The 12,506-nt window shown below is 39.6% G+C and overlaps 1 protein-coding gene across 1 annotated transcript in view; it reads right to left on the bottom strand.

The window, feature by feature from the left end:
* The window catches only part of DOCK4 (dedicator of cytokinesis 4), a 410,882-nt gene that overhangs the window by 126,358 nt on the left and 272,018 nt on the right, over window positions 1-12,506 (bottom strand). The window contains exon 17 of the mRNA XM_072964656.1: window positions 5,424-5,580. Within this exon, the coding sequence (XP_072820757.1) occupies window positions 5,424-5,580 (157 nt within the window). The remainder of the gene's footprint in view (window positions 1-5,423; window positions 5,581-12,506) is intronic.

Raw genomic sequence — 12,506 nt, 5'->3', positions numbered from 1 at the left:
GTAAACACTGAGTTCTTAAATATGTTGCCTCCTGGTCACCCAAGTTGCAGGCTTCCCCAGACTCTGACTAGCCCTCTAAGATGGCATTTATTATCGTGTATTCTATTTCTCCCTTCCCACTGCCCTTGACTTCCAAACTTCTGGTTATCTTTCAGTTCTCAGGATAGCTATCTGCCTTTGCCCCCACTAGAAACTAAACTCCAAGAGAACAAAACCATGCTGTGCTTGGCCCTATCATAGCCTCAGCACCCAGAACAGAGCACACACAGCAGGCAGCTGGTAAATACTGGTTGAATTTTTCTTCCTCCCATTACAATGGAAGATTCTTGAGGGCTAGGAACACACTTTATTCATATTTGTGTCCCCCAGTACATAGCACTCTGCCTAGCAACTAATTCCACCTGGCAATGACAATCTTCTTGATAATGTGACCCAAATCTGGCATGAGTAGAAGGTCTTACACAGTGATGACAAGTCCAGTGAACTGTCAGACCACCTAGTGAGCTCGGACCTGGAAGGCCAGTTCCTGGACCCCATGGTCATCTTCCATCCTAGATTCTGGGCAAGAGGAGGGTCTAGCTCTTCAATTTCCTCCTCTTCCTAGCAGGGGCCTCAGAGAATCTCTTCACCTGATGAAGGAATAAATTCTCCCCTCATCTTTCCCGGGCAGAAGTTAGAAAGGCTCCCGAACATGGTGTCCAGCTTCACTGGTCTCCAAAGGGAGAAGGGAGGCAGTAGCGCCTGGAGGCCAATGAAAGCAGGAAGAACTGACAAGGCTTATGCGAGCAGGAGATGCACAGGGCCGGGGAACCCGGCAGGGCTGGTCTGCCAGTATTCAGTGAGGCTGAGAGACTAGCACGGCCAAGAGAGAAGCCAGGAGGGATTTTCTACTTCAAAGCACTTGTTTCAGGACAAACCTGAAGGGGACTTGCTGAGAGACAGAAAGACCAGTGTGGAAACAAAAAACAAAATAATAATAACAATAATAAAATCCCCACAGCCCAAGAAATCAAAGAAATAGTTATGATGAGAAAGAAAATAAGGTGGAGTGAATAAAGATGAGAAGAAGCATAAGAATCCCAAGAGGAAATAGAAGCAACCTCCCCAAAGCCAGATTCAAGAGAAAAACTTCACAAACAATTTAAAAATAAGAAATCTAGTACTAAATAGGGATGTTTACCTATAACAAATAGGGGTAAGAGGAGGAAGATGCCTTAGATATTTGTCTCTTTCTTTTTTTTTTTTCAGGAGAAGTATAGTTGATTTACAGTGTTATGTTAGTTTCTGGCATACAACATAGTGATTCAGTTATCTGTATCTATATCTATATCTAGTTACCAAAGGGGAAAGGGCAGGGGTAGGGGAGGGATAAATTAGGAGTTTGGGATTAGCAGATACACACTACTATATATAAAACAGATAAACAACAAGGCCCTACTGTATAGCACAGGAAATCATATTCAATATCCTATAATAAACCATAATGGAAAAGAATATGAAAAAGCATATATATATGTATAACTGAGACACTTTGCTGTACACCAGAAACTAATACATACAACACTGTAAATCAATGACGTCAATTAAAAAAAAAGACCTAAAAAAAAAAGATGGTTATATTTGGGATTCCACAGGGTGAGACTGGCTGCGGCAGAAGCAGCCCTCCATCATTCTCCACATCTGTTTGCTGCCTCCCTCCTACTTACACCCTACTTCCTGTGTCTAACTTCAGGGTGCCTCCCTTTCCTGGCAACCCCTCTTGTATAAATTTCCCCTGCCATTCACTCTCGCATTCATGCCCGCTCCACCTCCTGTCCAGTTTCACTCCATCCCTTCCCTCTCTTTCCCTGCCCTTAGAGTGAGGCTTTTGCAGGGGCAACGAGGGCACTGCCCAACAGGAGGAGAGTGTGAGGGGGAAGGAGATGGCTCTCCTGGCTGCAAAGTGATACCACCAGAGGCAGCAGTGGGAGGCCAGGAACAGGACTGTGGTCAGCAGAGCTGGACAGCAAATGACAGTGGTCCAGACAATCAGCTCAGGATGGGGCTGTACATCTTTCCTGTGAGAAGTCTGATGAGTCTCTAAACTGTTCCCGATGGAGATAAAAGAGGAGTCCATCTGCCATGATTAATCATGTATGCCAAGTACTCAGAAGTAAATCAGAATTGTCATCTCTTGGGTCTCTATTTTAGCCATTTGTAGATACATCAGTTGCAAATTAGGAGCTAGGACCTAAGACTGGAAATGTGAACTTTACACATTTCATTCAAAAAACATTTACATGTATACTGTATGCCTAAACCATGAAGAGCTATAAAATAGCTGCATGAAATGATCTCTACTCTTTTTTACTTTAAATCACAATCTCAGGAAGAGAATAAATAAACCACTCATTATTTGAGGGAGAAAGGGATGTAAGGAGAAGTCAGAATCTGCTTTACTGTTAGAACGAAGTTAGGCATTGTTTTTACTTGTTCCTAATGTTTTAAAAAGTTGTGTTTAATACCCCAAGGAAGCTAACAATTAAATACAGTAATTTCTTCCTTGATTCCCACTATAAGAAGTTTAAAATATCTACTCGATCTGACGATCACAGATGTCCAGCAGGGTCCTCTGGTCTTGGTACGTTATCTATGAATGACATTGGGATACAGAGAGAGTGTGCAAGCAGACACACTTTAGGGATCCTGAAATGCAAATCTGCTCTAGGAAACTGTTCCTAGAGGCCACATCACTTACTAAATGCCCAATTGTAATGGAAATGGGATTTGTATACATTCCAAGTTGAGTAAAATGAATACAAAGCAATTTAATTCCAATTTGGAACTGGATTACTTCTACAGAGACATGTGTCTAGCATGTAAATTTCAGAAAGATCAACTAACATCCTTCCTCCTTTCCATCTCTTTGAAACACACTATTCATTTCCTGGCTCACTGCGAGCTGTCTTACATTGACAAGATTAATCAAAGTCAAAATGATAATTAAGCATTTATTAGTCTTCCACAATGAGTCAAGCATTGCCTTCCATATAGCGAGATATTTAATATAATGATTTTGTGAATAGCTTATTTACCCGTATTTACCTGAAAACGTTCTCTGCTTTTATAAAGTAGCAGCTTCCTAATTTTCAGGATGTGGTTCCCTCTGCCTTATGTTCACAATTCTGTCTAACACTCTCAACCCTACAACTAGAACAAAGTAAGGCTGCAGGGTCAAATATATTGACAGCAGAGAATCTGTTGTTAGGTTTATGTCATTGGCAGAATAATGGCCCCCAAAGACGTCCATATTCTAATCCTGGTAACCTGTGAATACGTTTACCTTACACGACAAAAGAGATTTTATAGATGTGATTTAGTTAAAGATCTTTTAAACAGGGGTATTATCCTGGATAATTTGGTGGGCCCACTCTTATCACAGGGGTCCTTAAAAGATGAAAGATGGTCAGAGTCAGAGAGATTTGCAGATGCGATGCTGCTGGCTTTGAAGATGGAGAAAGGGGCCGTGAGCCAGGACATGCAGGTGGTCCCTAGAAAAGGTAAAGTAAAAGGATTCTCCCCAAGAGATTCTAGAAGGAATGCAGCCCTGATGACACCTTGACTTTAGCCCAGTGAAACTGATTTCAGGCTTTCAACCTCCAGAACTGTAAGGTAATAAATTATTGTTGTTTCAAACCAATAAGCTCACAGTAATTATTACAGCAGCAATAGATAACTAATACAAGCCGAAAATATTCTATAGGAGGCAGTCAGTTCAATGTGAACCCAGGCTCTATATCAGACACACAACTAATCCACATATAATAAATAAAAATTCTACCTAAAAGAGTCAATAACATGTTGATTTTATTATCTTCATAATCTCCACAGGGTTAGACTGATCCCATAAAAAAACCCCTGAGGTTTGGCAAATGGTTCACAGTTCTGTCAATGAAGGTTTTATTTAAGTAAAATCATTAACCACTAAATATTGATAAAGTCTGGTATAACAACATTAACTTGGCACTAGCTACCTTCAATCAAATTTCCTAGAGATAAATTATGTAATTGACTTTTAAAAATATTTCTCCCAAAATACTTTTGGAAGGGGAGAAATAAAAACCAATATAAACATGAAAGAATCATTTGCCAACAGCCTATATAAATATAATAGCATCGTATGGGAAATTGAGTGGTGTGTTCAAAGTGACCATTATTATAATGCCACAGTTTGCTTCTTTCCTCATTCAACGTTCTAAGAGAAGACATTTTTTTTAATACTATATGACACAGAAGAATGAGTAATACAAAAGTTTAAGCACAGGACCATTCTTTGAGACACAATACAGAACCTGACTTAATGACGGTTGGATTTAAAAATATTTGACTTTACATTGGTGTGAAAATGATATGAAATCATTGAGAAAGCATACTTCGACTTCTGACTTTTGATCTTTTCCTGGGCTAGCAACTCGTGGCTCAATACCCTCTTGTGATGCAGGGCAGCGGCGGTGAGTAGCAGTCCCCAGTCAGCCACACTGAGACACTTAACCACCATTCTGTTTTTCGCTTTCAGTACAGTATCCAATAAATTACATGAGACGTTCAACACTTTAACATAAAATAGGCTTTGTGTTAGATTAGGATGTCCTATTGTAAGCTAATGTAAGTGCTCTGAGCATGTTTAATGTAGGCTGTGCTAAGCTATGATGTTTGGTAGGTTAGGTGTGATAAATGCGTATTTGACTTACCATATTCAAGTTACCATGGGTTTATTGCGATGTAACCCAATCTAAAGTCATGGAAGATCTGTATCTCATTATGAAGTACTTCTATTCACCATAATGAATCTGACTTTATAATACAGCATTCAGGATGCTTTCCAGAAGCCTCACATGACAACCATGAAGAACTAAAAAATGTTTAATTTACTTCCTTCATTACATACAATGTTTTCATGACAATTTGCCAAGGAGAAGAGCTTGCTTTATTAATCATAACTTTCTGAACGATCACTGACATAAAAAGTAATGCTAGAACAGAAAAGCAATATCCATCTAATTAAACAAAAAACCAGCCTTTATTCTAAAGCCTGCAATTAGCACTGTTTATGGAGCTATAAAACAAGAGAGATTAAGGTGGTGGTGAGCTTTGTCTTTTTTTTTTTTTTTTTTAAAGCAGCTGGGTGTTGATGGTTTATTTGAAGAGCTGTTTACGTGGGTTCCAATACTGGGATAATTCTTAAGTCCTTAAACTACATGCATTTAACAGACCATTGGGTCACAGTTGTTTCCATTTTATTGGAAATCACAAATAGAAGGATCCACAATTTTTCTAGTGCAATGTTCTTAAATATAACATTGATGTATATTGAACATGCCTACCAAAATCCACATGAGTATTTTACCACAAGGGCTTTGATATAAAACAGTATTATACATTACCATTTTGTGTGAGTTTTGTGGAACAGAGAAAAGATGTTATCCAGAAAGACTCCTTTGTGGCCTTCATGGCTTGATTATTAGTCCCAAGGAGAATGCCCTTGGAAAAGGGAAGTTTGAGGTAGCGGGTAGTATCCTGAAGATTTGTGTTTTCTTCACACTGTAAAAATTATTTTTGAAAAAAGGGGGAGAGAAAAGGGGGAAGAGATCTTGTGAGAATTATTAAGCACAATATCCATTTCTAGTGTTTATGAACTGGGAAACATTTCAAATATCATTACAAACAGAATTTGGCTTTTAAATAAAATGCAACAAAAATATCTAAGAGGAATTACTCATGGATTTTGGACTCAGACCCCTTTGGATTTAAATCTTGTATCTGTTACTTTTAACATGAGTTGGAAGGATCAAGTTATTTAACCTCTTGGGATTTCTGTGTTGTTGTTCTTTAATGCAGTAGTTTGTTTTTTTTTCTTTATTGAAGTATAGTCAGTTTACAATGTTGTGTCAATTTTGGTGTACAGCATAATGTTTTAGTCATATATATGTGTATATACATATATATATATATATATATATACACATTCCTTTTCATATTCTTTTCCATCATAGGTTACTACAAGATATTGAATATAGTTGCCTGTGCTATACAGTAGAAACTTGTTGTTTATCTATTTTATACACAGTATTTAGTATCTGCAAATCTCAAACTCCCATTTTATCCCTTCCCACCTCCTGGTAACTATAAGTTTGTTTTCTATGTCTGTGAGTCCGTTTCTGTTTTGTAAATAAGTTCATTTGTGTCTTTTTTTCTTTTTCTTTTTAAATTCCACCTATGAGCAATATCATATGGTATTTTTCTTTCTCTTTCTGCTTACGTCACCTAGAATGACAATCTCCAGGTCTATCCATGTTGCAGCAAATGACATTTTTATGGCTGAGTAGTATTCCACTGTATACACATACCACAACTTCTTTTCCCAGTCATCTGTTGATGGACATTTAGGTTGTTTCCATGTTTTGGCTATTGTGAGTAGTGCTGCTAGGAATACTGGGGTGCATTATTTTTTTCAAATTGGATTTCCATTTTCTATCTCTAAAACCTCACTATGCTGTCATAAGAACTACATTACATAAAGAATTTAACCATAGAGTCTGATACCTTGGAAGTGCTCAAGAAATCATATTCCAGCAACCACAGCAATTTAAAAAAGTGCTTAACTTCTTCCAATATCTCATCTGAGGCAGACACTAAACAATTCCTTACTTTGAAAACTGGCAATTAAGGGACTGTGTATTTCAGGATAATCTAATAGACTCACTATGCTGGGAAATCTCTACTTCACAGAAGATGCCAGCCAATAAATGTAAAAGGAATTACAGATTTTAAAAATATAGTTTCATATCCCTAATATAATTCTTTCCTTAGTCAAGGATTGTTGCTTAGTACTAAAACCAGCAGGAAAATTGTTGATGAGGAAATGAACATTCACATGACTCCAAGGTAACAATACACAGATTACCTCTTACTGGCAAGAGGGCAAATACAACTGCACATGGCAGGACTGGGTTGTCAGCACATATCATCATCTGCAATGCGTTCTTACCACAATGCTGAACCTGAACCTATTACACCCACAGACTCAACTTCTACTCCACAGGAAATACAAGGGACAGAGCAACATGCTCAACTTTATGGGGAAGCAACCAGACAAGTCCAGAAGGCACCATTTTCTGTAGGATGCGTGGTTTTGTCTCTTCAAGTTAAGTTTTGTGAAAAAAGGGGATTGTTCTAGATTAAACAACACTTAAAAGATAGCCAGACATAACATAATGGTCCTGGATTGTGAAAAACTTGCTGAAAAGATTTTTTTTTTTTAAACTTACATATTGACTAAGTTCTAAATGAGTTTAACAAAATTAATGATTGGAAAAGTCATTAACTGAAAAAAGTAAATTAAAATAATATATAATGAAGTAACCCAGATATCTTAGAGTATATAAACAGGTAAATAAACCATGGTACATCCAGGAAATGGAATACCACTCAGTGCCAAAAAGAAATGAGCTATCAAGCCATGACAAGGCATGGGGAAACCTTAATGCATATCACTAAGTGAAAGAAGAAAATTTGAGAAATCTACATACTATAGGATTCCAACTATGTGACATTCTAGAAAGGGCAAGACTATGGAGATAGTGAAAAAGATCAGTGGTTGCCAAAAGTTGGGAGTAGGAGAAAGAATAAATAGGAGAGACAGACGACTTTTCTAGGGCAGTATATTACAATGATGGATATATGTCATTATACATTTGTCCAAACCCACAGAATATACAAAACCAAGAGTGAACTAGGGTAAACTATGGACTTTGGGTACTAATGATGTGTCAATGTAGGTTTACCCTTGGTAAAAATTGTACCATTCTGGTGAGTGATGTTGATAATGAGGGAATCTATGCATGTGTGGAGGCAGTGGGTATAAGAATAATCTCTGTACTTTACTCTCAACTTTATTATAAACCTAAAACTGCTCTTTTAAAAAGTCTATTAAAAATATGTAATGTCATTTGGGTAAAAAAGTCTATATAGAAAAACAACCAGAAGGATATATATACTGAGGGGTTAATAGTTAACATCATCTGGGTGAGAGCATGGTGTGTTTATTTTATTTTTGTTTCTCTGTATACTGCTTTTGTAATGAGGGTGATTTTAAATTCAAATTCTGTGAAAAAATTTTGTAACAGGTATTGAGCTGGTATTGGCTTAGCTTATTTTGAGTATACATTTAGGAAATTTATCTCTTTAAATTTGTTCAAATATTTTCTTTTTTTTCCTGTTTTGGTTTTTATTGGGGGGGGATATAATTAGGTTTGTTCATTTATTTATCTATTTACTTACTTTTAATGAAGGTAGTGGGGATTGAACTCAGGACCTTGTGCACATTAAGCACACACTCTACCAAGCTATACCCTCCTCTCTTCAAGTATTTGCAAGGCTAGTGTCTCAGACTAGTTTAAGCACAAAATTCCTTTGGTATTCTAGACTACTTTATGTGATTTACAATAATTTTCAAAAACTAATAAATCTTTAAGAAAGATCTAACAAGTTCAGAGAAACAGAATCGGAATATTACAAGATGTTCTTCCTCATAAACCTGCCTAGTAACAGGGGGACCAATAAACACAATAAACAGCCTCCATGATTCTCTTTGAATGTTATGACTCCAAATGCTTTCTTTTATTACTACAGGTTATTTCATTGAGATGGAAGAATGTATAGTCTGAAGAATAATTATAAAGCGAAACACCTCCAATGCTCTCCTCAGAAAAAGTGCTTAGGCAAAGTAAAGTTCTGGAATCCTGGGTCACTGTCCCCTCTCCTCAGTTTTGTCCTTGGTAGCAGGGCTTGGAGCACAGCAAGTCAGAGCATGAGTCACAGCACCCCACAGTGACCCTATTTCCTGCGTGGATACGGTCTATGGGGCTAGGAAGACGCTCTGGTCTGCCAACCCCAGCCCGACTTGGACTCCATATGTCACACCACTACCTCCTACTGGGACGGAAGTGTTGTGCAAACCCAGTCCAGACGCTGCCTAGCTGTTTCCAGGCCTCCTCCCCAGGAACTGGAGCGTGCCCCGCTCTGGTATGTTCCTTCTGTTCTCAGAAATCCTGCTCCTATAGACAGATCTCTTATCCACCACCCTTTTCCCCCATTTGCCTGCCTCTTCAGCACTTCTGGAAGCCTCTTCGAATTCCTGCTTGCTGTGCTCATGTAGCTCCACTGGCACTCAGGGACCAGCCACTTCTGTGACTGAAGATGCGATGGCTGCGTCATGTCCTTCGGGGGCACAATGAATAGAAGCCTTGGTGGACTTCTCCTGGGCCAGGGTCCCCTGTGCCAGTTCATTTTACTTCTCCCAGCCTGTGAGGCAGAGACCTCAGCATGGGAGTCTCTCTGATTCCTGAATGTGACAGCTTAGTAGCTTCTTACAGCTAAACTCCATCACCTTTATTCAAGCACAAAATACAGTAACCAATATAAACATTATTCTGGACACAAAAGTTATTTTACGACTTTCCACCAACAATACTGGTATGTGTAGTGTGTGTGTGCTGGTGTTGGTGTGCGGAGGAAGTCAGGGGGTGGGTAATTCTATCCATCAATTTAGTAAAGAAAAGTTCATAAGCACCCTTTGCTCTCTGTGAATTCTTTCATACAATATTTACCAGGGGTTCAAAACTGATTGTTCGGGTCAGTAGGAGTCAAGGAGATATACCAGGCATGAGGTTAGAGTTTTAATCTATGTTGGAAGTTTTAATCTATGTTGGCCTGCAGAAATAGCACAGAAATCTCTTAGCAGATCTTATCCTCTGCAGTGTTCAGCACGTCTCCTTCCCACATCACACAACATTGGCGATTTAAAAAGCCATCCAAGCAACCATCACTTATGAGGGTTTACTAAACGTCAGCCACTGTTAAGCACTTTGCATGCATTTTCTTATTCTGATAATAACCCTATGCAGCAGCACATCATAAGCTAGGGAGCTTCTGTGATTTGCTCAATATCACAGTATTAGTAAGTGTCAGAGTCAGGATTTGAACCAAAGTTTATGCTCACAACTACTACACAACATAGTAGTGGTGACCACAACTGTTCCTCCGCTGTGGTTTTAACCAAGTTTTGAGGTTTGCTCTAACAAATTTAAAATGTAATGCTTTATAGATAACATACTGAATGGTGGGTATGCCTAGCAAAGACCTCCTCCCAAAAGTTCCTTTTTCAAAAGAAGGTGTGTTTGTCGGGGAGATACTCTGGGAAAGAGCTTAGAGTGGTCCATGGAGCTGAAATACTTTCCTGCGAAACAAAACTATAAGTCCTACAGAAAAATGGCTAGTCTATGTCCTGAACCCACCCAGGGGGCAACGGGGTCACAACACATTATCTGGACGCAGGTGGGAGGAGGGGAGGCAGGAGCAGGGGAGGCATGACACAGGAGCTTGGGCACACAACACATCATTCGTTCATTCACTTGATGAGGGAGAATCTACAGAAGGGCAATGAGGATGAGGAGCTATGAAGAAGAGAAATGGGTTCCAGAAGACAGTGCTAAAAAAGAAATGAGCTATCAAGCCATGACAAGACATGGAGAAACCTTAACGCATATCACTAAGTGAAAGAAGCCAATCTGAGAAGTCTATATACTGTAGGATTCCAACTATGTGACATTCTGGAGGGCAGGGGCAGCTGTCAGCAAGGGCTTAAGCCCAAGAGGTTGTCCAGACTCTTAAGAGGAAATGCACAGTTCACCAGCAAAAGCCAGGGAGTGAGGAAGAGTCACCAGTGAGTTCTTTGATCATCCTGTCACCAGGCCTGTACTGTGTGAGTGAGTGTGAGTCTGATGCAGGGTATGGACTGGAGGAAACAAACAGTAATGAGCCGTCTCCCCCCACTGAAGGGCTTAGTGAAGGGCTAAGAGTCAATGTGGTCACCGAAATGAAGCTGGTAAAGTATAGCACGGCCCTGCCTGGGCTTTAACTGGAACAATCAGTACAAAAGAGTTGGGACTGGGTGTCTGATTGCCTGCGAATCTGAGCAAGGCAGCCTCAACACCAGAAAACTGCAGCTTTGCACAAAACTGCACTGCACGTAGTTGACAGAGGGCTTTATCACCACAGTAAAATCCAGTTACTCCCCTAAACTAGATGGGTAGTTAAATACGGGTCCCTTGCATTCTGGGGAACACTTGTTACGCAGCTGTTTTGGTTTCGGCATAGGGACGATTTTTCTCATCAAATCCAGTGCAGGCATGGGAATAGGTGATTGGATATGAGAATAAGGAGACACTGTTCTCCACATCCTTCTGTGACAGACACAGACACAGCTGAAGTCTCCCTGGTGTTATGGTGGACGAATGCCAGGTAGAGGCGAGAACAATGAACGGAACCATGCCTTCTAGGAGAGACAAGGTGACCTGACCACAGCCTCTGGAGGCTACTCGTGGACTGTAGGAACCAAACAATGTCATTATCATAGGTAAGGACAATTCTCTGGGTTTGCTTCGATCAGCTGGGATCTGTGCAAGTCATTTTAAAATGGCACGAAGTTAATTTATTACGAATTAGAGCAGAGGGTGATGAAAGCCAGTCCTCTGCTTTACTCGAGACTGAAATGAGACCTGACAGGAGGGATGTGCCCCCTCAGATTCGTATAGAACAACGAGCGCTCGGGCTCTGTGGCAGCAGCTCTTGGAGAGTAGGTACTATGACTCACAGTCTATGCCTTTGCCCAGAATTAAGCTCAGTTGGTATAGCAATGAATGGTGCACCACACTCTGGGCTGCTTTTTAACCACTATCTTAGGCATATGAAAGAGACGCAACAAACAGTCATAAACAGTCTCAATGGTCATAAACAGTCTTCCAGAAATGTGATATCTGACATAATGCAAGCTATGTGATTGAGAGAAAGAAGACATTTATTCAAAAATAAACCAGTACAGAGATTCACAGTACAGGAATCAAATTAAGGGGTCTGTAATTTGCAGGAAGTAGAGAATTAAATTAAAAAATACAGTAAGTTAGACAATGCAGTTGGAGCTATATATTACCAGAGAATCAAAACCAGATTTATTTTAATAGTTGTGGCAGCAAAATACCTTCTTCTGGGGGATTCTTTCAATATGATTAGTCATCCTTAATGTCATTATTAAACATTTATTATATTCCCACTATTTGCCAGTCCTTTAATTCAGTACAAAGAATGTAACAAGGAAATAAACAGTCCCTGTCCATCAGGGCATGACACTTCTGACCTCTGCACCTCTCTGTTAATACTGATTACAAAGCTGTGATAAAGACCACTGGATTCCAGCTCTGCCGGGGAAGGGAAAGAAGAACTCAAGAAAAAAGGATATTTGACCTCAGTCATAAAGAGTAAGAGGCTTGCCAGGCAGGCCAAGGAGAGAAAGGCATGTCATGTGGAAGAAACAACACACATAAAGGCACCGGCGAGAGAAAGTACATATATAAGACTCTGAGAATGTGGCAATTAAATGCAATGTGGGATCCTGGATCAGATCCTAGAAC

The sequence above is a fragment of the Vicugna pacos genome, chromosome 7 (assembly GCF_048564905.1).
Source record: "Vicugna pacos chromosome 7, VicPac4, whole genome shotgun sequence".
Classification (NCBI taxonomy): domain Eukaryota; kingdom Metazoa; phylum Chordata; class Mammalia; order Artiodactyla; family Camelidae; genus Vicugna; species Vicugna pacos.
Note: the sequence above shows the minus strand (reverse complement) of the source record. Positions and strands in the feature narration are given on the sequence as shown.